At 35.5% G+C, this 25,679-nt stretch overlaps 2 protein-coding genes across 3 annotated transcripts; one reads left to right on the top strand and one right to left on the bottom strand.

The window, feature by feature from the left end:
* Nucleotides 1–7,921: 7,921 nt before the first annotated feature.
* LOC103955840 (transcription factor PIF3) lies at nt 7,922–11,738 on the top strand. Of its 2 annotated transcripts, XR_007255295.1 has the most exons (9): nt 7,922–8,094; nt 8,232–9,465; nt 9,553–9,654; nt 9,774–9,839; nt 10,189–10,254; nt 10,360–10,881; nt 11,147–11,270; nt 11,377–11,472; nt 11,568–11,738. XR_007255295.1 is itself a non-coding variant. In XM_009367741.3 (8 exons), exons 1-7 carry the CDS (start codon nt 8,036–8,038, stop codon nt 11,237–11,239), a joined length of 2,142 nt encoding a protein of 713 aa, XP_009366016.2. In that variant the 5' UTR covers nt 7,922–8,035; the 3' UTR covers nt 11,240–11,270; nt 11,377–11,738. The 2 variants fall into 2 exon arrangements, 1 of the variants encoding a protein (XP_009366016.2); XM_009367741.3 differs by having other exon boundaries at nt 11,377–11,738.
* A 561-nt stretch (nt 11,739–12,299) lies between these two features.
* On the bottom strand, nt 12,300–15,394 carry LOC103955837 (chromatin-remodeling ATPase INO80-like). The gene is made up of 2 exons (XM_009367738.3): nt 15,246–15,394; nt 12,300–14,595 (listed from the first exon to the last, which is right to left on the bottom strand). Exon 2 carries the CDS (start codon nt 14,307–14,309, stop codon nt 12,300–12,302), a length of 2,010 nt encoding a protein of 669 aa, XP_009366013.2. The 5' UTR covers nt 14,310–14,595; nt 15,246–15,394.
* Nucleotides 15,395–25,679: the final 10,285 nt, after the last annotated feature.

Raw genomic sequence — 25,679 nt, 5'->3', positions numbered from 1 at the left:
GAATAGAATGCTATCTTAATACTTCTTTGTTGTAAACATTGTTAATTATGTGATTGTTCACTTGAGACCAATAGGTAATATCTTAATAGATGAACACATTTCTCTATAAACCTTAAGACTATAAATAAGCAGTCCAATAAGAAGAAAAGAGATACTCTGATTTCTCTACTCAATCTCTCTCTAGTTTCTCTCTATTTCGTCTATTTTATTTCCAACATTCTTTGGTTGCGCACAAACTATGAAGGCTTATTTAAGAAGAAATAGTTACCTAAACCATTCTTCGTCACATGAGATTATCTAGTGAGTGAGAAGGAGAGAGCCAATATATTCCCATCGTATGAGTGTTTCTCTTATTTCCTAGGCACAAACGAAAGCAATTTGCATAAATCTTATGGTTTGTTTGATAACCATTTAGCTATTTTTTTTAGTTTTCACTTTTTGTGTTTAATGTAAAGATGAAATCATATAGACGAAATGTTAGATATGAAAATGACTGGATGAAGTTTGGTGGGAGAGAGGTAAACTAAAGTCCTATCAGCACCAAGGAGAGATGTAAACTGAAAGTCTAAGCAAAAACGCACAAAAATTGATAATACAAGACCAAAAACTGCATATTATAAGCTGTTTTCACTTTTAAGATTTTGTTTTCTTCGTTCTTCTTTATTTCTTCCACATCTCTCCCAAGCTTTCTTAGTCCTTCATTTTTGTATTCATTTCCTCTCATCTCAATTATAAAAAGGCGAAGAAAAAAAAAAATTACGGATCCTTACATAAAACTAAAATCCTAAAAAACAAGAGGAAAAAAAATAATAATAAAAGCATGCGGGCGGTGGTGGTTGTTTACAACGTTATACCCTGCAGAAGCACAGTGCCTCTGCATTTCTTTCAGTAATAAATATCTATTGCAATCAAAAAATTTTGAGTCATATAATATACAATAAAAGCATGAATGATATATCTGCAGAAATGGTTATTGGATGGGTCCGGTGGTCATGTGCATATTGCAGAGGGAAGGCAGACAGACAATGGCCAGCGAATTGCTAGTGTGATAAACCACGATCCATGTTTTGGGTCCATTTTAATTTTAAAAAAAAAATGACTCCACAACCAAGAACGCATGCCTTAAATTATTACAAGGTCAGCGACTCAGTACTCCAACCTCTTCCTCTTTCATCCAGGTCCCATGAAGGGTCATATTTTCAATTATTTATATTATCCTTCTGTTCTTCCCACATCTTTACATTCCTGTATGGCTGTCCTGTATCCCGCTGTATTTTCTTCACAAATCTTTGTGTCAGTCTTTTTTTCCTTAAATTTACTTGGGATCTTCATGCCATTTCCAACATGTTTAGCCTACAGAAATTTGTTATTTTCTCTCCCATGAATCATTGTCTGCATGTCTAACTCTAAGTACGGTTTTCATTTGTTTAATCCCTGCTTTAAATAAATAGTAATAGCTCCATTCAGTACTGCTTTACAAATACGTTTATTTGACTATTTCTGTCTCCGGTTTTGTAATTTTCTAAATGTTATAGTTCTTAGGCTTTAGACGTGTAAGGTTTAAGGATTCATAGAGGATCTTAGCTTAACTACTCTGATTGAAAAAAAAAAAAGAAAAAAAGCGCTCTATTTCATAAAATAAAAAACCAAGCTGCCATAATATGGCAGTAAACTTGAACATTAGTTTGTTATGTCTCATAAAATAGATCATTACTTGTAAATGAACTCAAATCCATGCTCACAAAAATGTGTATGCAGCTTTCATAGCTGCAGGACGTTACATAGTTGCCAGCTAGCTCCAAAGAAATAGAACTTTTTTTTTAACAAATGATATTATCTATAATAAAGGAGAGGGAGGTGGGCTAACCCTCATAATGGACTAACAATAATGTGCATAGTTCAAATTTATCTTTGGCGAGAATCAAACCTAAGACCTCATTTACAAGTGAAGAAGAATATCACTTGACCGTAATACTAAGTGGCCCAAAGAAACCAAACTTTGGTTCCACATTTTAGACCAGTGGAAGTGATACATTATGCACATCAATTCATGATATAACTAAAATCACTGTGAAACAAATTAATTTCTGGATTTGTCACTTTGCTGGGGCACTTGAATAATACATCCTCAAATATGGGACACGTGCAGGAAAATAGAAAGCAAGACATGCATGCCATGGAAACCAGAGGACAATAATTTGTATGACATGGTTCACCTTCATAATAGCGTTTTGTGCAAATAACACAATAACATGTGTAAAAAACTAACACATATTCTATAATATTGACATGAAACGCTATAATGGTAAACTTTTGCCATGCAATCCTTCTCAAATCAGTCCTAGCGGGCTCAAGCAATGAAAACGCACACACTGGACACACTAGATGTTGGATGCCAAATTCCAGGGACATGGAAACAGTAGTCACGTGAACTTCATACGTGCACGTGAATTCCCGCACCTTCCATATCTTTTTCTGGTTAAATATCCCGCACCCTACAAATATCTTTGCTGATTAGTCAATTTGGAGGGCCTCAAATCCTTCATCTCTGAAAAAGCAGAAACCCTAGCTTGCTATCACAGGACTCTTTTCTGTCTGTTAATAACGGTTCACGCATCAACCAGAAGATGAGAAAAAGATGCTCCGTCATATTCGGGTCCACCCATTGATGGCGCCAAATCCAATTGTTGGTTCAAGAAGGGTCCACGTGGACATAACCCATTACGTACCCATGCTTGAGACAACTGTGGTTAAGAGATTTTTAAATGTATCGAAAACTGTTTGGTATAATAAATTCTCAGCACACTAAAAAAAATTTCAGTGTAGTGGTCCACCTGCAGTCCCAAACCCTAATCTTTTGAATTTTGGTTTGGCATTTGGCTTCGCACATTTCCATTCATATACAGTTTGATGAACATTTTCATGTCATCTACGAAAAGAAAAAAGCATAAATTAAAGGACATCGTCCTCTTCATTGAAGACATATAAACACATCCAATCAATTGGCCCTTCTGATTATCACCGACTACGAGCTCACTATGTTATCCATATTTCTTTATCTTGCATGTTACATCATATCTTATCACTATTAAATTACTCTTTTTTTTTGTTTTTTTTTTTTTTAAATTTAATTTCTCATTGAACAATAAAATACTAGCTATTTTCTTATTCAACAATCTTTTATACCGGATACAATTTCATTTCAAAATGTGAAATTTTGATATTGAAGCAGATTGATTATGACTGTCATGCTGCTTGTGAAATTCACAAAATATGAACGATATGAGTGATTAATTTAATAGGCTTTAGTAACTTCTAGATTGTCCATCACTTTGTTGAACTTCTTTTATATGTTTTTAACATTACAATTTGGCCGGGGTCCTACAAATAACCAAGAGTATAAAATTTGTGATTTGGATGTCCCCTAATACTGTTGCCTTTTGTAATACACCATGCATGAAAACTAAAAAGGCTATCATATCCTTGGTATAAATCCTTATGCTTCAATAAATTAGAGGGCAGCTTCGCCATTTTGTTTGCCTTAATCAAGGGAAGCACTATATAACTCCATTATTCAACTGTGATATAGATTCTACTCGATCGATGAGACTGCAAGGTGAATTTTTTTTCAAAAGCAATTCGATTCGTTGTTTTGGATAAAGATGATGCGCTCTAAAGCTTTAGATCGACCCTGTTTGTTTTTTCTTTTTTTCCGAGTAACTTTTTTATATCATAGATTGGTGATTTGGTTTGTTTTTTTAACCTAAATAGTGATTCAGACGACGATGAATGTAAACTGTAAATTAATTTTTGCGTGCTATGCTTTAGTTGGTTCCCACTCCGCATTCATTTGGTTCATAACAACAATGCTAGGTATATCAAAATTTTAGACCATATTTACAAATTATATGTAATGTGTCACCAATATGAAATAAGCACGTTAGTTAAAATAATATAACCATTAACAACAATGTCGTATGGTTTATAAAATCTAGTCTAAATAGTTAGTATTAGTAGCTTTATCAGGTTTCGTAATATCATCACTCTTACACAACAAGAGGATTGAAACAAGCTAAAAGTCCAAAATATTTGATTCAAGTAAACTTTCGTTAATCATCTAATTAAAAGGCTGTTTAATTATTTATGTAATTAAAGTTGAAAATTACAGGAAAACATTGCAACCAAAACAAAAAAAAGACTAAACCTTTACGTCATTGCTGTGCCACTGCCACTGCTACAAACCGACGATAATATATAACGAATAAAAGTCTCTCCAAAAATGAAGGGGAAGAATATTTTTTTTAAAACTCGTTAATTATATGCAAGTCAATAGATTATTTATGCATTATGCCTTAATCCCTAACTTTCAAATCTAACGTGATTATTTAAGTTCAAATTTGAAAAAGGGAAACCAGCCAACAACATATAACGATCGATGTATATTAGTGTATATATAGGAATTCGTGGCATCATTTTTTTTTTTATACAATTTTTTATATAAGTTCTTGTGGAGTCTACTCCGTAATATATTTTAACGGTCCGAACCATTTATCTTTTAGACTATTATTCATAGATCATTCTTGTAAAAAATTAGACAAATACAAAACCATTTTATATATATATATATATATATAGAATCAAATCTAAAACCATTAAAACATTCATTTGTAGTGAACAAAATGATTTATACATTTCTACAAAGTAACCATAAACCCTTAACCCAATGGTGATATGGTTTCAGATTCGAATTATTGAAATACATTACAGGGTGGGCTCACAAAAACGTGTGTAAAAAAATGATATCACATATCTGATATAGACAAGCGCACACACACACTCAATAATGATGTTGTTGTTTGTATTCTAAATCCAAACATAAAGTCCACAACAAAACCCAAATCCACATCCAAATTTATAAGATAATAAGATAAGATTAACAAATACCATAGGATAATATGCTCTGTTCGAGTAGAGAGTATAAGGACATCAAATGCATCTATCTTATTAAAAAAAACAACCTGCCAGCTGTGGCCCTACTTTTATGATCAGTGCACATCAACAAATGGATTCAAAGCATCGGGAAAGGGATTACCAAATGGATCCAAAGCATACACTTGGAATTATAATTCAAGTGAGAAAACTAAACAGTGAATCAAAGAGCTTAATTTTACTAAAGTAGGCGCATATTGTTTGATGTTAGAGGACTCTATAGTTTACCTCTTGTCCTTCCATCTCTTAAACCCTCATGTTTCCTCAAAACGAAAACTAAATAAACAGATAAACAAATGCATACAAAGTACACACAACACTTTAGGTGTTTAAGCATGGAGTTATAATGATGTTTCATGTTTTTATTACCTTGTTTTGCCTCATCTAGTCGAGACAACATTTTCTTTTAGGTTTATTTTTAGATACGGTTTTTAGAACTCGATTTTAATTTTAATTTACTCTATGTAACTCAAAAGTTGTCATTTTACTCTCTAAACTCAAAAATCGCTTCACTTTTGCCCATGGAACTCAATTTTGATCTTAATTTACCTCTTGAAACTTGAAAAGTCGTCTCTATAAACTCAAAAATTTCGCTCCACATTGCGTTAGATATGTTAGTTTCTTATGTAGGTTTGATTTGGGTGAGCCAGAATAATCAATTTCTGTTTTTTTATTTTTTTTATTTTTATTTTTATTTTTTATCTCTTCAATTTCTTTTAAATTTAATATTCTCTAATTGTTGAATGTTGACTCATAATGGAGACTTATAATGAAATTTATTCCACATGTGGCATAGTCTTATTGGGTGTTGGGTCCCATATATGTTTTAGGAGGCGACCTATAAGTTTTAAGGAGGAGAGAGTCCACAAGTCAAAGTGAAATGAATTTTAAATTTGAAGGAATACAGTGATGGCTTTTAAATTACAGAGGACAAAATGAGATTAAAAATACAGTTTTAAGGGATGTAATTAAAAATAAACTTTTCTTTTATCTGTTACATGAAACGAGTGTCTCGCATTTATAACCTTGTATAGCTCACCTGATTTCACAAATGTAAGACACATGTTTCATTAAGATGTGCATGAAAGTTTTTCTTTGCCTAGTAACCCGCACCTTCGAAAATTCGATTAGTAAATTTACAATGACAAATTTTAATCGTCTCCTCTAACCTTCGAAAATTCGATTAGTAAATTTATAATGACAAGTTTTAATCATTTCCTCTAATTACATTGTGTCAGGGGCCATAACAATAAAAATGGCTATGTTCATGCCTTTTAATAGTAAATGTGTCTGTCTTTATTCTAACAAGACATTATAAAAATTAGGGGTGTGATATCCACACACTGCTTTTTACTTCTCTCACACCCTTTTAATTTTTAGCCGTCAGATCAGATGAATTGAAGAAGATTAAAGAATATAAATTAATAAAGGGTGTGAGAGAAGTAAAAAAAAAAATGTGTGGAAAGCACACCCCTAAAAATTAATGCTTGGTTATGATCATCCAAGTCAAAGCACTACCATGTTTTAGGTAGCAACTAGTGAGATCATGATCAGATTTGATAAGCACAAGTTGACAACAAGAGTATGGCTTAGTGGTGGCAGCTATCATCACCGGTTCAAATCATTTGCACCTATTTTGTATGTGATCTCTTTGTAATTTTGATCATTTATTAATACGTGCCAATCAATTTAACTCTCGTTAATTTTGTTATCATAAACTTAACACGTGTCAATCAATGATAGAGATCATAACAAGACCACATACAAAATGGATACAGAAGATTTGCTCTAATCAACTTTGACTGAAAAAAGAAAGATATTTAAGTTAGGATTAGCGTTTGATGTAATGATAAGGAAAATACTGACTCTTTTCATATACAAGTCTCTTTTGCTAAAAATTACATTTTCTGTTAAACATTACCTTATTTTGGTGCATGTGCCTTGTTCATAAGTGACTTCAGTATATACATAAATTTGCAATTTCCAAGTAAATATGAACAACTCTCGATTGAATGGAGCTGAAGAATGTTCATTAGGTAGTATAATTATGGTACATAAAAAATAAAGACATGCGAGTAAACGAATTGGGGAACAAAAATAAGACACGTAAGAGAATGGGTGTGCGGTAATCATTTTTTAATCAAAATTCAGAGGTTAAATGGCTGAAGCTTTCAAGGCATGATACGATGTTTGACCATGGTTAAAGCCACTGATGGCTTCAAGCTGCACTGGTAGTTGAAAGTTGAAGCTTTTACCAAACCCCGTCCCCCCGCAACTCAGCTAGCCTTTCGCCGTCTTCCACGTCCACTTGGATTCTCTATCTCTCACTCTGAAATCATGGGTTCTCTTTGCTCGAGCTCAGTGGCTAATTCTTAAGAGTTTTATATGATTTACCGTCTGGATTAGTGTAATTTGGCTAATCCAAGAAACTCTGATTTCCCCAAAATCAAGTGTCTTGCTTTCCTTCTAGCTTTCTAGCTGGGTTTTGGGCAGTGAAGATTTTGCTTAAAGATTGCTGATTAGTTTAAGTAAATTTAATCTGTTTTCTGGGTTCTTCGTCCAATGATTAAAAGAAGTGAAAAGAATCAATTTTTTAACACAAAGTAGCTTAATTTAGAGGGTTTTCAGGGATCTTTGGAACCCATTAAAGAATTACTTTGACTGCTTACTTTTTATGTTTTAATTCAAAATCTGCATATTTTATTTTCTTGTTGACAGAGACTTTAGTATTTAAAGTAAGATTTTATTCTGTAAAATTATATAACTGTGAGGTGAGGAATATATATATTTCTTTTCTTTTTCCCACTATAGGTTGAACTGGGATTGTCTTATACTGGGGGTTTGGTTGGGAGTTCACGTCTCTGTCTTCAATCACTCTTTCTTGGCATTCTATATGTACACATATATGTATTAATTTCTGGTGCTTTGATCTCAGCACAAATGGCTCGTTTACTAATCTGTAATCGGACTTTGTAAGATCAATGATGTCTGTGTTCTTGAAGCTGTGTGCCGTTTCAGAATAACAGTGATTTTCCAGCTCCTCACAATGCCTTTGTCCGAGCTTTATCGGATAGCCGGAAGGGTTGATTCAAGTCAAGACTTAGAGTAAGTTTTCTGTTCCAAATTTTACAGTCTTTGCAGTTTTGCCCCTTTTGATTCGTGCCATTGAATTGTTTTGTGTTTTGGGTGCTATCTCATTTAACATTTGAAAATTTGTGGATTTGTTGTGGGATTTAATGCAGAAATGATTTTCTTGAGTTGGTATGGGAAAATGGTCAGGTTGTGATGCAGGGTCAGTCCAGTAGAACTAGGAAGAATCCATCTTGTAATAGCTTACCGTCTTATAACACCCCGAAAAATCGAGATAGAGATGTAGGAAATAGCAACATTGGGAAGACAGGGAAATTTGGGTCTGTGGTGGATTCTGGATTGGATGAAATTCCGTTGTCGGTGCCATCTTCTGAGATGGGTTTGAGTGAGGATGATGACATGTTGCCTTGGTTGAATTATTCCATTGATGAGCCTTTACATCATGAGTACTGTCATGATTTTTTGCCTGAATTTTCTAGTGCAACTGCAAATGAGGCTTCCTCCAATCATAATCTTGCCTCGATCGATAAGAGGAGTAGTTCTAGTCAGGTGCTTAGGGATTCCAATCCGAATTCTGCACATGAAGATGCTAGTTTGCAACAAAGGAATGTGGGAAAGGTTGCTTTAATTGGCCGTGCTGATGTTAGCAGACCTAGAACTGGTACTAGTCAATTGCACTCGTTATCATCGCAGCAATCTCAAGCATCGTATCCATCTTCCAGATCAAGGGTTTCAGATACTGCTGGTGATAATATTAGTGCCACCCATCGCGGTGTTGGCAAGAATTCAAATCAGATTTCATCTACGGGCGGTTTTCCTGGAATGAAGATGCAGAGGCAAGATCCTGTAATACCTAGAAACACTAATCCATCCATAATGAACTTTACCCATTTTTCACGGCCAGCTGCTCTTGCAAAAGCTAATGTTCAGAACAACGGTGCAATGGCTGGCTCAGGTTCATCAAGCATGGAAAAGATCGGAGACAAGGACAAATTTTCAGCTGCAACTAGGAACAATCTGCCTGAGTCAATGCTAATTGATTCAAGCAGTGGTGCACCAAAGGAGTCAAATTCACAATGCCAACCAATTCTAGTGAGGTCCAGTGATGAATTGAAGCCAACAGAAACAAAGACTCTCGAGGAACCATGTACTGCTAAGCGGTCTGAGGGGGCATGCCAAGAAGAAACCTCTAAGAATGACATAAACGCCAATGATAAACCTTGTGAAAGTGCTAGTAGGGTATCTCCGGGTGGTGAAAAAACACTGGAACCTGTTGTTGCTTCTTCTGTTTGCTCAGGCAATAGTGTGGAGAGAGGTTCAGATGACCCACCACATGCTTTGAAGAGAAAATGTCGTGAGACTGACGAGTCTGAATGCCATAGTGATGTAAGTTGAAAACTTGGTATTCAATATTTCTTGGAGTTTTCTTAATGTTCCCCTTTCCTTAAATTAAAAAAACTTCCTCCTGTGCAGGACGTAGAGGATGAATCTGTGGGTGTCAAGAAAGGAGTGCATGCTCGGGGCACAGGTTCCAAGAGAAGCAGAGCAGCAGAGGTGCATAATTTATCGGAAAGGGTGAGCAAGACCATTCATTGATGGTATTCATAACAGGGAATATGTTAGTTCCTTCGTAATGTGCTGTTTGCAAACTCTAAGATCATTAAGTTGTACTCATTCTGGATTTCTCTGAACAGAGGCGAAGGGACAGAATCAATGAGAAGATGCGTGCGCTACAGGAACTCATACCGAATTGCAATAAGGTTGGTTTTGTTTTTTTCTTCTAAGTGTTATATTTTATCATTTTTCCGAAAATTTGCTTGTGATGTTTGATGGATTTCAGAAGTTTAACAATTTTAGTGTTAAATCAAAGATCTAATTAAAAACTCCTGGAGTGAAAGCAATTTCATAAAATAGTATTCATGCCTACGAAAGTCTATTGATTAAATCTGAAATGTATCTCTACAATCTTTCGAACTTCAACTTTTGTTTGAACTTGGTTGCTTAATGTAATAGATATTACTGATAATCATGGAAGTTTTAACATAACCTACTATTGGTTGATATCTTCTGTAATTTGGTTAGACTGAAATTTTCATTATGACATATAAGGTGGACAAAGCTTCAATGCTTGATGAGGCTATTGAGTATTTAAAGACGCTTCAACTCCAAGTACAGGTAAACATAATCTTTATCACTCCTTAACTAGTCATCTTTCGATGTTAATGTCCAATCAACTGAATGTTTGAGTATAACACGGTTATTATTTCAATATCTATGCAGATTATGTCAATGGGAGCTGGTATGTATATGCCACCAATGATGTTACCACCAGGAATGCAACACATGCATGGACCCCGTGTGGCTCATTTCTCACCCATGGGTGTTGGAATGGGAATGGGAATGAGATTAGGCATGGGTTTTGGGATGGGTATGCCCGACATGAATGGTGCATCTTCTAGTTACCCTATGCTTCAGGTGCCCCCCATGCAAGGAGCACATTTCCCTGGTTCACATATGGCAGGGCACAACGCCTTCAATGGGATGATGGGATCTAACCTTCAGATGTTTGGGCTTCCTAGTCAAGGAGTTCCTATGCAGATGCAATATGCGCCCTTAGCTCCCTCATCAGGAGGTCCCCTTATGAAGTCATCTGCAGGACTTAATGCAGGCAGTTCAGGAGGACCTGTGGAAAATGTGGAATCAGCTCCAGTTTCTGGTTCAAAGGATTTGGTTCAGAACATGAACTCTCAAGTGATGCAAAACAACAATGCCAATAGCTCTATGAATCCAACATCTAGTCAGGTTTGTGCATTTACTATGAAGTCGATTTTTGTTTATAATTATATGAATGTTAGTTTTGGAGTTTTGTTTAATTGATGCTTCATATCCGTTGGGGTTCTTTGTTAGTGTTTACATTAGAGCATCAAACCTGAATCAATTAACAATGTGTGAAAAATCCCAGGATTTTGTGTGTGTGAGATAACGTTATGATAATTGTCAAGAACCTTGGATTGTTGCATTATTTTCGTGCCTAAATCAAGTTTTTGTTGTTCTTTGGTGTTTCCAGGGCCAAGCAATTAATGAGGGATTTGGACAGACTGTATTGGTTGGAAATAATGTTCAAGCGGCTGATGCTAACAACAACAGAGCTAACAGATAACAGAATGATGTCGTGCTTAGTTGAGCAGCTAGTGAGTGTATAAAGGCATTCTCCACAAATTTTAATGTTCACACACACACCACAGTAATAATTCATTTTTGGAAGAAATTTGAACTTATCTCCGCTTGTATATTCAGGTTTCGGTTAACTAGCAGTTCTATCTGTCATTGGAGGAGAGAAATCCATGTTGCAGCATCCTGAGATTGGACCTTTTTGCCTTGCTTCTGATCTGGGTAGATACATTTTACAAGTACACAAAAAACTGAAAAAGTACGAGTCGGTGAGGTTGTTTGAACCTCGGCAATAACCATCTGAATTCTAATTTCAGGAGAGAGTACAATTACATATTGCACAGATTTTGGTCCTTGAGAAGACTCTGCAGTACCTTCTAGCATTTGTACATTCACTTTGTAGCCGGTGAGCTAATGCGATGTCTACGAGTTGAGAATATACCGGACAAATGTGTTGATTAATGAAATGATAGTAATGTCTTAGTTCATCTGTCGTTCTTTCTATCTTTCTCTGAAGCCATTTTGATGAAATATGTTACGATCGGTTTCTTTTTTATGTCCTGAAATTCCTTATTAATGAGAAATGTTAGTGCTTCGAAAGATAACATGATGAATTTTTGTCGAAAAATCTTGGTTTTCAAGGTTCCACGTTCGGTTTCTGCTCCCAGCGGGTGTTCGCAAACCTTCTGTTTTGCTGTTTTCAGTTTTCTTGATCTCTTGTATGCAATCTACTTATCGCTTCAACCGAAATGCACAATGATCAGAAAAATTGTGATCAGATGATGATAGTGATATTTGCAACTTTTAACATAAATCTGCATTCCATTTTCACGCTCATAAATTTCCTTCCCGATGAAACTGACAAGAATCAACGCCGAAAACTCAAACAGTAATTACAATTAAATCAACATCATCAAAGGGGGAAGAAAACTAACAAATATACACACCACATTACAGTACTGATTATGGCAGAGCCTTTATATCTTCTATATGCACACATCCTTTTACCATCAAAACACAAGCCAGATGCAAATTAATATTCCATCTCGTTATTTAACTTTGATAGCCTCCTTAGTTCCGGTGGCAGGAGTTCGCGAGCTTGGAGATTTCCCCCCGGTGATAGCCTTCTTTGCCTTCACCAGTGACTGTTTTACCTTTGACAGAAGGTTATTCGACTGTTTCTGAGAGGACTTAGGAACTTCCTCTGGCAGGTCCTTGGGGGGTTTTGCCTGATCACTATCCTTGGTGGGAGGAGGTTCTACATTCTGATCAGGTTTCGCAACTTCGTCCGTAATTTTCTCCAATTTATCAGCATCTGTTTTAACAGTTTCCTTTCCTTTAACTTCTAATTCATATTGCTCGGAATTGTTAAGTGGTTCATCAACTTCAACAGCTCCAGTGACTTCATCCGGCTTCTCCTCCTTGGTTTCAACTTCAGCTGGAGTCCCATTTTCTATCTTTTCTGCTGCTTTGCTTTCCACCACAGGTTCAACATCTTTCGCAGCTCCCTCAAATGATTTTTCTATAAATTCATTGAGAGAAATAATAGAGTTCTTGACATCCTCTTCAAGTACAGTTTTGTTTTCGTCGTCTTCAAATTTCACATTCTTTGTTTCATTCTTTTCTGCAGGCTTTTCTGTTTCCACCACTGCCTCTTCTGCTACCTTCTCAACCACATCAATTGGTTTTGTTGAATCCTCAGTTACCACATTTAGCTTTTCGTTCTCTTCAATTCCGCCATTCCTTGCCACCACCTCTTCTCCTACACTTGCCACCTTCACTGCCGCCTCTTCTGCTAGCTTCCCAGCCACATCAGACCCGCCTAATTCTTTCTTTTCACCCTCTTCAATTGGCGGAGCCGGATCCTCAGCTATTGCATTCCTGTCTTCATTATCTTCAGTTTCGACATCCTTTGCCGCATTATCTTCTCCAACCTTTTCCAACTTCACCTCAGCCTGCTCCGCTAGCTTCTCAATCGCATCACCTCCATTTGATTCTTTCCTTTGTTCCTCTATGATTGGTTGAATTGAATCCTCAGTTACCAAATCTCTCTTTCCATCCTCTACAGTCTCCACCTCGTTTTCTCCAACCTTTTCCAGTTCCACATCTGCCTCGTTCACTAGCTTCTCAGCCACATCAATGCCGATTGATTCCTTATTCTCATCTTCTTTAATTATTTGAGTTGAACCCTCAGGAATCACATTCCTCTTCTCGTTTTCATTGATTTTCACATTCTCTTCCCCGACGTTTTCAGTCTCCATAGCTGGCTCTTCTGCTAGCTTCTCAACCACATTGACAGCACTTTGTTCTTTCTTTTCATCTTCAGTTGCTAACTTTTCTGTGACGTCAGGTGGAGAAGCATCCCCTTCATCTTGTACTTCAATTTGAGCTTCCCGGCTAAGTGAAGCCGCTCCAAGATTTTCGGTTAGTCTAGGCTTGTTATCTTCATCATTTTTCGCTTCTTCCACGACTGTTGAATCTTCAACCTTATCAACTGAAAATCCTTCATCTTTCACTTTTTCAACATCAACACTTTCCTCAGGCCCAACTTCATCCTGTTTCTTTTCTTGTTCCACGATTTTGGGCTGTTCTGGTTCTTCCTCCACAGCTAGACTAGGTGCGTCCGTTGTTTCAGTTATCCCTTCCTCCAAGACTCTGGTAGGCTCAGTCTTTTCAGCTATAGAGTCTTCATCATTTTCCGTCTCATCCTGCACAATCTCTTCAGGCTCTACGTGCTCAGATTCTTCTAGTTTCTCCTTCACATCTAAGTCTTTGACTGTTGCTATGGATCCTTCGTCCGAAGTGACTTCCAATGGCTTCTCTTGATTCTCAATGGTTACAATTGATGATAGAGGAGCATCAACTATCTTCGGTTCCTCCACTTGCCCTACTTCAAAGCTATCTATGGATGGTTCTTTCGGTGCTTCTCTCACTACAGACGCAACCACACTTTGAATATCTAATGTTTGTGAATCAGGAATGGATTCATTTTCCATCTTTTTTTCTTCTGCGAGCGGAACATCTGGCACAGGAGCATCAACTATTTCAATGCTATCCATGGCCACTTCTTTGGGCACTTCTCTTCCTACAGACTTAATTGCGCTCTTAATCTCTGCCAGGCTCTCAACAGCATCAACGCTTGCTTTGGGATATCGAGTGTTTGTGAAGCAGGAATGGCTTCATTTTCCACTTTTATTTCTTTTACAAGCGGAACATCTGGGCAGGAGCATCAGCAGCCTTCTCAGCCTCAACTGCTGCAGCTGGAGGCTCAGATGATGTTGCAACGGTTAAGGAAACACCATCTGGTTCAGAAGCCTTTTCGCCTTCTATTTTCTTCTCAACTTGCTGCAATGGTTAAGAATGATTGGAAGGAAAATAAATGAATCCGTTCAGAAAGAGAACTTCACATAGAAATAACTCTGCTTCCAATCTCTTTTGGAATCTGTAATTTTACTTAGATCTCTTGATATCCAATTCAAATCATAAAATCCCAGATATGTATACAAATTCAAAACAACTAATATATATATATGTGTGTATGTATGTATGTATGTATATCACTTGTTGAACAGCTTAAACACACACCACCCATCAGTTTATTCATAGTAGGGATAAATTTTCAAAACCCTAAATATGAAAGTTACATAGAGTACATCCGATACCCCACATATTCTTAATATATCTTATCTGATCAGTTTCCATTAATTAAACAGAAAAAAAAGGTAATCATATGATGGATACAAGTAAAAAACAGATACCTCCAAAATTACAAAACCCTAAGAACAAGGTTTACTCCTATGAATTAACCAGAAAAAAAAAGGTATACTTCTATGTTGCTCCAAGTTGGTACTGATGAAAAAAAAATACAGATGATAAAAAAAATACATAATCATGAACAAAATCATTCATATATACCCAGTTTAAATTCCCAAAAAAGTTCATGTACTTAATCACTAAAACACTTAATTATCACAGTAAAAACTGAAGAAACAAACCTCATCAGTGGTAGGAATTTGAAGTAATGCAACAGTTTCAGCAGCCATGAGAGTGATCAACAGAAAAAGTTAACGCTTCTGCTTGGTAGTAAGTGAAGATCAAGTGACTAAAGCAGAAGCAAAAGAAAAAGGAGAAAAAAAGGCAATGTAAGAGTCCCAAAAGAAAAGCAAAAGGAAAAAAAACTTTTGGGAAGGCCACGTCACATGGTTTGCCACAGCAGCAATGATTAGATTAGAAAACCACTTTGGTTATTTTTTGTTTATCCACTTAAATATATAGATGTTAATGATTGAATTATTACTTAACTGTTGATTAATGCGTAATGTGCTTACTTATTTTTTATTGGTGACATAAGAAATGAGCATATTTATCAACGCTTAAGTAATAATCCAATCATCAACTTTCATATCGTTTAGTTTACAAAATTTGATCTACAAATTTAATCTTCTAGATTTACTCATATATAACTGGTGTAACAACTATAGTTATTTTCTCCTTTTTAATACAATGATATTGAAAAGGGTCAATCGAATTCGAAACTTCAAAATGCAAGATAAATACATTTAACTTGCATACAAATTCCTTGCGTGTGATAACTAAAGTTGGGGTCATGGGGTGTGAAAAAACACCAAAAGCTTCTGATATTTAACGCAATGAAAATTATTGAGTCAGTGTCGTTGGGGTCATGGCGGCCATGCACAGCACCAATTAATAAATCCCAAGAAGCTGGAATCCAGGGTGTACTTGTTCATAGATATGGAGAACCAGTTGATAATATTTATATTTTCTGTGATTTTTTTTTATCTTATGTTCAAACGTTTTTTTAACCTTGGGAAAAGGAATTAGACGGGGATTCGGCTATGTACAAGCTTTATACGAAATATAACCATTGCAAAAATCATTAGATTCTTATATAATGATAAACTTTTTAGGTACAAGTCGCTTTATCACCAATATCATTGATGTTATCCTCAACTTAACTAATTATTGCTAAATGTGGGGGTTTTATCATAAAGCCCTAGGTGATATTAGGGTGAAAACTCCTTTATATTAATCATATATTTTTTTATCATATGCCCGATTTAGGATCCTATTCTCTAACACGCTCTTTCACGAGTGGCTCCACACGGGGTCACAAAGGAAATCACCTCACATCTAGAACTGATTAAGTCATTATACTAGAGCTAAAGCCAATATGGTCGATAATTTTCAATCACTGGAGAAAACACCAATCTTTTCGAAGGCCCAGTCATCTCAGTTGGTATTTAGTCAATAGAGCCAATGCCAATCTTTTGGAAGACCCAGTCCTTCAGTTAATACCCATAAGCTGGAGCTACGCAACTTTTCGAAAGCTTTCCTTGCAAACAGTAGTACTCCTCGCCTCCGAGCAAGTAATCCCACGACCGAGGTTTCCAGGTAAAGCTCTAGCTGGATGATCACTGGTCTCAACTTAAGGAAGCAAATTCAGGCCTAGTAACCTGGGTCCATGACATGTCGAGATAATAGCTTGCTCTGTTACCAAGATAAACATTTTAGGCCCAGCACAGGCCACCACCAATATCACCGATATTGTTTCAACTTAACCACCAATCGTTAGGTGCAATGTTTCATTATAAAAGGCCTCGGTGATAATAGGGGTAAAATCTCTCATATACTAATTGTATATTATTTTATCATATGACTGATGTGAGATCATATTCTCTAACATATGCATGATCTAATCATTGATTTTTTTAAACCACTCAGTAGTACACGATAAAAGAGAAAATGTAAAAGAGAGATTCAAAAGTCATGGGATTTTGAAATGAAATGATTGCAAAGTCGTGAAATTTGGAATCCTTGGTCACGTATGAATGGTCCGAAGATTAGGCTCCCTTGGTTGAGAATCAAAGTGTCAGGTTTCCGGGTTTAAACACCAGGTCAGGGGCCGGTTGCGAAAATCGAATTGCCAAATAAGGTACTTTAATTCTATGATGCAGCTAAGTCCCATGTAACCCCAAATGACATCTAAGAATACCTCATCCCAAACAAAACTTTTTTTTTTTTTTTTTTAACAAACGACAACATTAATATATTAAATTGTTAAATATTAGGAAGGGAGATCGATGAAAATCAAACCTGCAACAAAGTGATTAAACATTATTACTTTTCACCAATGCGGTAAAACACATATGCCCGAACTCATGTTTAAAAATGTATTATTACTATGTGGATGAATGTGATGGAAATTAAAAGAACATGTTACCTTTACTTGTTGGTAGAGTTTTACTAACCCTAAAGCAAAGAAAAAGTAAAGCATGTGATGTGACGGACATTTTGAGCCCACCAGTTGACCAAAAGCAAAAAGAAAAAGCCCAAAAGCTACTTGTGGGCATCGTTTCATGTGGGAAAGCTTCATAAGTTTATATAGATGTCTCTTCTTCCTCTTTTCAAAGAACTCCATGCCTCGTTGAATAAAAGCCCATGGTCTTCAGGGTTGGGTTTGAGCCTTCTTGTTTTCATCTTGGCTTTTAGGTTTGAGAGGCTCTATATCCAGTATTACCAAGTACCCACAAAGCCTAACCTTCCCAGAAACCAAATGTGCAGACCCATGCATTCTAGTCCACTAAGGTTTTGTTTGTTATGTCAGACTGTCATGGAGAGGATTGGCTTCGGGAATTAAGTTAGATTGACTTGGCTTGAACTAAGCTGGATAAGAATAGTGAAACTTTTAGTGCAGCATTGATAAACTCAAATGGGCATAGCATTAGCATGGAGAAAAGAGGACAACCAGATGGCTCTTCTTCAATTCAAGAGAAATAACTATAAATTTTTAAGGCAAATTGACCAAGTTCATGAGCAACTCTATTGGCCTCACGGCCTTGCGAGCTTCACGACAACTTGCTAAAATATTCGCCAAGAAAAGAACCCTAAACAAAGTAAAAAAGAAAAGAAACTCCCGCAATTCCATATCGATCTAGTAGAGAGAGAGAGGAGACTCGTTCTGGATGAAGCTCACTCGATGATAGATAGCTTTGATGAAGAACAGCAGCTCGCTCTCACCAATTCACTTCACGCAAAGGTGGCGGCGTGGTGATAGTGTAGTAAGGTTTCTTAGCAATCCCTTGCTTTCGCATGGGACTAATTTTTCACGACTTAACGAGGTCCAGAGTCTACACGAGTCCAAGCTAATCTCATTTAACTTAGTCCAGAGCCATACAGCCCACACCAAACTTGTGACATTAGTACTAGCTAGTCCAATCCTATCTAATTAAAACAAACGAGGCCTAAGAGCATATATACCCAATTTATATCATCATTAGCTGAGATCTTATTTGTAATACACCTATTAAAAAATTGTTGTGTGTTACTGAAATACTATCACATGATAATGTTGCAAAGTCCAAACAGTCAGTTATTTATAACATCACCAATTAGTATTCTCAATATCTCTAAACTTAATTAGAACACATTTGAAATTGTCATCTTGCAACCTATTTGACGGAATGTGTATGTTGGATAACTAGATTCACTCTTTAGGCTGTGAAACTTGGAAGATTTAGGTGTAACAATCACATTATCATGTGATGTTGGTAATCTACGTGCGATGATTTGAGTAAACCATAATTGATATTTTACGGACTACGCATAATATAATATGAGTAAATTTGTAACACTAAGTGACAGTGTAATTGTATTAAAAAGTTTTTCATTAATCTACATAGCAATGGGTGTCTACCTAAACGAAGCTTCCAGCAAAATTGAATTTACAAAAATGCTGGTGCTCTTCAAGAATCTCGAGTTTAAACCACCCAGAAAAGTATGATGTGATGTACAAACCCTAATCAAGTGTCAAGTTCTAAGTAATCTCTGCTAATGAAAACGCCATGGGTAAATCGTACGTGTAAAGAGTGGTTAAAGGGGGGAAAATATTATTGAGCACAAAAAGAGGGGAAAATATTTAAGTGAATATCAGTCGCAATCATTCGCGTGTATGTCAATTGCAATCACTTATGCGTATGTTAATAATTATCAACTATTGATATATGTATATGCCATTTCATTGTAAAATTCACATACAATAAGGGATAGAAGTTCAAATAACTGTTTGCAATTGAGATTATAGGAAGGGATGGATTTCAAATTAGACCCTAATTAAGATTGAAGTGTCCGCCATGGTCCTCCTTGTTCTTTTTTTATTTTTTGTTATGAATTTGATTAGACACCTCTAATCAAAATCTGTTAAGGAAAGCCCCAATGAGAGTCCTGACATCAGTTCTTTGAAGCACACTGATTGAGAAGACAATTTCTGAGATCATTCCCATTAGAATCTCAAACAGTTCAATTAGGGGCAGAGGCTTTCCCCCAAAATTAAAAGTAATCATGTAAACGAGGCAAGAAAGTTGACTATCATTTCATTTCCCACTATAAAGCAAAAGCAAATATGTAATTATTCAAAGATGGGGTACAAGGGGAGCATTTCAACCAGACAAAGCTTTTGATAATTGATGGGATTAATAACTTAATTGGCTACCTTCAGACCCTTCTTATAATTAGTGTTTATCTTCTTATTAAAGTCAATTCACACAGTAATTAGAGAAGGTCTCGGGTTTAACATATATAAATACAAAAACAATGTATTTGAGGTGAATTCAATACTAAGTTATGACACATTATTAATTGTTACGGACTAATTAATTGTAAAATTGTAGAAGTATTCTTTGTAAAAAAAAAAAAAAAAACACAAGGTTGCCACTATAATTTGCACCTTCCCCCTCTCTTTTCAAGGCGGTTTTATGTCGCTGAAGATGCTAAAACCCTATTAAAATAACTATCATATATATGGGGATCACAGCGGAATTAATAGTAGCATTTTTACATAATAATGATTGTTAATAAGATCTTAAGCTTCCATATATGGTAATTAAGCAAACGTCACGATTCATGATGCTGATGCTCTCGTGCTTTTCCTATCATCATCACTCTCCCTCGGACAAGATAATTAAGTTTTAGTTGTGATTTAACTTAATTCTTATGAGAAGCCATGTGCTTATGTTTCCAATTGGCGCTAATGGGCCAATTGAGTTGATCACATTAAGGTCATCTCAAATGTAACCTTTTCTAGGCTCCATTAGATACATCTCCCCAGCAACACAATGTGGTGTGTTTCCCACAAATTTTCTTTTTTTCCCTACATTTCATACCTGTATTTTGCTCAATGTTATAAAAGATGCTAGGTGCTAGTTGGACGGGCAGGAGTCTAGTGCCTGGGCGTCTAGGCAAGGACCTAGGCGGTTTTTTATTTTTTTATTTTTATTTATTTTTTATTTTAATTAAATTTATTGTACAACATATAAATAAATGTCTACTTATACTTAAAAAAAATACATAATTGTATTGGGATACATAAATTGCAAAACGAAATGACATATAAATTATAAAGTATTAGGATATATTGAAAACCTAGGGAACAAACATATAATGAGTGTTTATCCAAGTATTAAACAAGTCTCTTACAATTTATTGAAAAAATATGTAAAATGAAAGTTTAATCTATTTTCTATCTAAGAACCGTGACCTAGACATGTACTTAGGTGGGCTAGACGGGCCCCTAGGCAAGTCTAGGTGCCCTTAATTTTCAAACAGGTAGAGATTAATCGGGATAGTAGCCAGTTATTTAGTGCCTAGGTAAGGACCTAAGCGAGAATTTGTAAAACAATGATTTTGCTGCAGCACTTTCTAGCCATAAAATTTGGGTAGTTTGTGGAAGGGGGTATCTATCTTATTCATAATCTTAGTGCACAAACATGCATAATCACATAAAACCCAACCAAAATCCAAAAAATCCAGAATATTATTGTTTGGCTGCTATGATGGTTTGCATACTTTGAGCTTTAATTAGATTATGGGCAACTTAAGAGCTGCTCTACTCTTGGAAAGATAATGCAGGCAGAAGATTGAGTGAGGTAGAGTCTAACTATGTGAAAGGGAAATGATATATAAGATGACCGCAAAGCCAGTCAGTATGCATGCATACTCACATTGAGAAAGACTTGGCTAGCTGTCACAATGTTCATGTAGTGCTCACCTGAGGAGTGATATACATCATGTGTTGAGAGTATCAATCCTACATTAGAGAAAGAAGGAACTTTGTATGTGTTTAAAAGTAATTTGAATTATTCCTTATATTAGCAATTGGTTTTATGGTGGAACCCGAATGTTCTTCATGGTATCAGAGTAGTTTTGCCCCTCGTGTGAAGCCTAACGACCACACGTACTCTACATCACCAGATTTGTGTTCTATGTGTAGGCTTGAAAATTTGCCACACTGATTTGGGGGGGGGGTGTTGAGAGTATCAATCCCACATCGGAGAAATGAGGGACCTTACATGTGCTTATAAGTAATTGGACTACTTCTCATATTGCCAATTGATTTTATGGTGGAACTCCAACTTTTTTCAGTGTGGTGCATGCTATCATGAGGGCATACCTCGGTTGTTTGTAATGTTTCCCTCATTGAAGATATTCTAATGTATATATAACACGTGATATTTTTTCATATTAATCTCTCTCATCACGTGACATATGCTAATAATAAGGGATGTACTTCACTTACACCCCAAATTAAGTTTTCCCATGTTGACTTAATTTGAGTGGGTTGGAATTAATTTCTGCAATTTAGTTAGCAAAAAAAGTGTCATTTCTTTGATTTTGCTGTCAATTAGTTGTCTGTTTTGTGAATTAGCTTATGAAAAGATGGCTTTAAGGATAATGCAAAAGAGGCATCTTTCAAGGGGCATATGGATTGTGCCTCCCTCCATTTCAATGATTTATTATTTTTATTATTATTTATTAGGGTTTTTATCACAAATAGTATTTGAAATTGATCCTCACCATCAAGATGATCCCTGAAATTAAAAATCAATCAATGTAGTCCCTGAAAATAGGTGTCGCAAATCAATGTGGTCTTTCCGTCACAATTCTGTTAAAAAATCTGTTAAGTGTTGATGTGGTAAATAAATGGGCCCCACAAGATTTACGGGTTTTTATCACAAATGATCCTTAAAATTGACCCACACCATCAAGATGGTCCTTGAAATTGAACCACACCATCAATATGACCTCTGAAAATGATCCACACCATCAATATAGTTCTTGAAAATAGGTGTTGCAAATCAATATGATCATTCCACCACTATTCTGTAAAATTTTTTGTTATGTGCTGATGTGAGTTTAATAATTAATTAAAAAAGTTGTCTAAATACCTTTTTGCACAATGAAATTATTTTTTCTTATAGTAGGGCCTACTCCGAAGAGAGATCCCTTCCATAAATCCTCGAAGGCACAAACTGCTTAACCAAGGCCTAAAAGGGGGTGTGGAAATATTTTTCAACCAACAATAGACGCACCTCGGCTATAACCTCATTATCTCAAGGGAGACCTCACCGTTCTTTGCATCACCAGACCACCAAAATTGTAACGGAATGACCACATTGATTTGCAACACCTATTTTCAGGGACTACATTAATTGATTTTCAATTTCAGAGACCATTGGACCATTTATGATAAAAACCCTACTTATTATGATCTAAATATCTCCTCTCCTCTCCCTTCATGAATTTCATTTACATTGTGCCTTTTCTAGTACTTAGATGTTATAATTTTACACTTACTTGAATGATGAGTTTTATTAAAGTAGTGCTACTAGTTATCAAAACCTTCCACTTGATGCATCACACTTTGCCTAAGATACAGAAAACTAAAATCTGATAAGACAGACTGCCATGTTTCCACAGAATATATGTCAACCTGAGTGGAAGATTTCTGTAAAGTGAACTCACATATTTATCTTTTGTACATGAAGGAATGAATGGAAGAAGATAACCAAGTTCTGCAGTACATGTATGATTTGTCATGTGATTGATCGTGAGTAGTTTAGCTAGATTACAAGACTTGATCCATCGGAGTGACACCGGATTAGGGTTTAGGCCTCCTCTTACACCGTCTGTCACAAGCTGGACGCTTGCGCTTGCCCATGCTTATCTCCAACGTGGTTGTAACCCTAAGATCAAACCCATTAATTCTTATCTGATGCAAGACATACCGTGTGACACTATGTTGATGTATAATAAACTGTTAATTGATTATTTTTATTTGGTCGACATTTTTGACTGGAATGCTAATGACTTCAAATCAACAGAGAAACCATGACACAGTTAAAGAGGTAGTTTAATTATATAGAAGTAGAAAAATTCAAAAAGAAGAAAAAGGAAAAAGAAAAATGCACGGCCTTGATTTTAAGGGAAAGCCCCCAGCACAATGATGGTGTTGTGATGACTGTTTGAATAAAAAAATTCACTGTCTCCCCTATAAATAAATATTTACACAATTTTATATAAATAAAACTATACTACAAAAGACACAAGTCATTCAAATTAGTAGAAAGACTTATCTGATACGGGGTTCATATCATCGTAACATTTCATACTACTAATATAAGGTTATGTATAAGACTTTTTTACATGACCTTGTATAAGTGATCAAGGTCACTATGATCAAGTAAATTCTTCCAATACAAGTTTCTCTCCCATATTAGGTCTTCAAGAGAGAGATGTTACCAATTAGATACATTTATATATACGTGTCGATATTTTTTATTTCAAAATTAATTATGTGATCATAAATATGATTGTATACAACTGATACTGGAGCAAATGTTATCCTCCTCCCCTTCAAACGGTTATAATCTCTCCATTATGGCAACGTACATCGTGGACCATTAAGTTAATAATAAAGGCAATATATGGGCCTAAATATTTTGCTAATTGGTGATTAAGAAAGCCCCACAAACCTTTTTTTTATGCAATTTCAGTTCGATGTGTTCTTCCTTGAAGCTGATAAACTTGGTGGACCAATATTTCTTCCTTCATATTGTAAGGTCTCGAGTATATATTCATTCACTCAGTTGAACCTTTTTTCTGTAGCCAAAGTCCAGCTCAGCAATTCGTAATATACAAATACACATTAATTTCAAGAAGTGATTTTGGATTAGATCTGTCCCAAGCTTTGTCTGGCCATGATTACTTAAGTGTTTAAGAGCCACAACCTTATGTTCCTCTTGTCCTTGTGACGATTGTACAGTAATGAAAACATTATCTTCACTGATGATATCAACATTAATAAGATTAGCCTGTTTTTCTTGAGGCTTTAAACTAAATGCATGCACCAAGAAACTGCAGGTAATATTGCAGTTACCAATTTACCATGCCTAAGGTTTCTCATTTGGCAAAATGATTTAATGATCAAAACTATCTACCTTCGAGGTCATCCTTCAAAGATGTTCCATGCAAAAATCCAACCACCATGTAAAATGTTTAATCATCTAACTGTTGTGAAATACAGAGAATAACTCTTTGACCGAATATCACACTAGTATTAATTCAACTTGATTAATTAAGGAATGAATATAATCAGACAACTAATAAATTTTCATTTAATTAATTTAGTTGATTTTTTGCAGAATTATTATATAAAAAACAATTTTGATGTTCATGAAACATTAGACAATAATATAAGAGAGAAGATAAAAGAGAGGATAACTAGTATTCCTCCCAAAAAAACTGAAGTTACATGTGTTGGACTGTGAAATTTTTTAAACCTTCCCAATCATTTGATGGCAGAAGACAGAGATTCATTCCCTATAATGGAGGGTCAAAAAGATAAAAAACGACCAAAAATATTATATTATATAAGCAAAGAAGTAAACCTAATTAAAAAAACCAGTTTCAATATGCAGAAACATAGATTAAACAAAAGTGAAAATATAAAAATGACAGCAAAGCCGACAGATTATCATTAAACATATATGATTTTACCAACCTAAAAAGAACAAGAGAGAATAAACATGCAAAAATAGTTGACTTCATAAAAACAGCTCATATGGTTCATATGATGAGGAATGGAGATTACGAGCATCTTCTCGTAGGGTTTTAATATCCAATTTCCTAGCAGGATGTTCTGAATTCAGACATTGCTAAGGTCAAGGGAAGCTTCATAATACAAGAACAAGTTGACAGGCTATCACAGACAAAAAAATTATTATTAATAATAAAATATGATTAAGGAGATTTTTTATTTATTTGGGAAACTATAAACATTTACCAGTTTTGGATGTTCGTTGCATATACTCTGCAATACAGAATAATAGAATATTCCGTCATCCAGAACTATAAAGAAGATGATATATTCATTCTTATATTCATTAATTTCGCTTTTTCTTTTCTTTTCTGATTTTTACATTATTTAGCTTATCAAATTACAATTGTACTTTATAGATAAGAACATTTAAGTTATTCATACCATATTAAGGTCTTTGCTTATAACATTTGCCACGGTATATTTTGAGAAGTTTGGGTAAGTGGCCTCGTTAAAACCTTGCTCGGAAAAAATCTGG

Source organism: the organism of the source record quoted next, unplaced genomic scaffold (assembly GCF_019419815.1).
Source record: "Pyrus x bretschneideri cultivar Hongxiangsu unplaced genomic scaffold, Pyrus_bretschneideri_v1 Contig11, whole genome shotgun sequence".
NCBI classification, from domain to species: domain Eukaryota; kingdom Viridiplantae; phylum Streptophyta; class Magnoliopsida; order Rosales; family Rosaceae; genus Pyrus; species Pyrus x bretschneideri.
This window is presented reverse-complemented; position numbering and strand designations above follow the sequence as displayed.

Coding starts and splice junctions, on each gene's coding strand:
- LOC103955840 (XM_009367741.3), top strand. CDS start 8,036: ATGCCTTTGTCCGAGCTTTATCGGATAGCCGGAAGGGTTGATTCAAGT. Junction 9,466..9,552: donor AGTCTGAATGCCATAGTGAT/GTAAGTTGAAAA, acceptor CCTCCTGTGCAG/GACGTAGAGGATGAATCTGT. Junction 10,255..10,359: donor CGCTTCAACTCCAAGTACAG/GTAAACATAATC, acceptor ATATCTATGCAG/ATTATGTCAATGGGAGCTGG.
- LOC103955837 (XM_009367738.3), bottom strand. CDS start 14,309: ATGGATAGCATTGAAATAGTTGATGCTCCTGTGCCAGATGTTCCGCTC.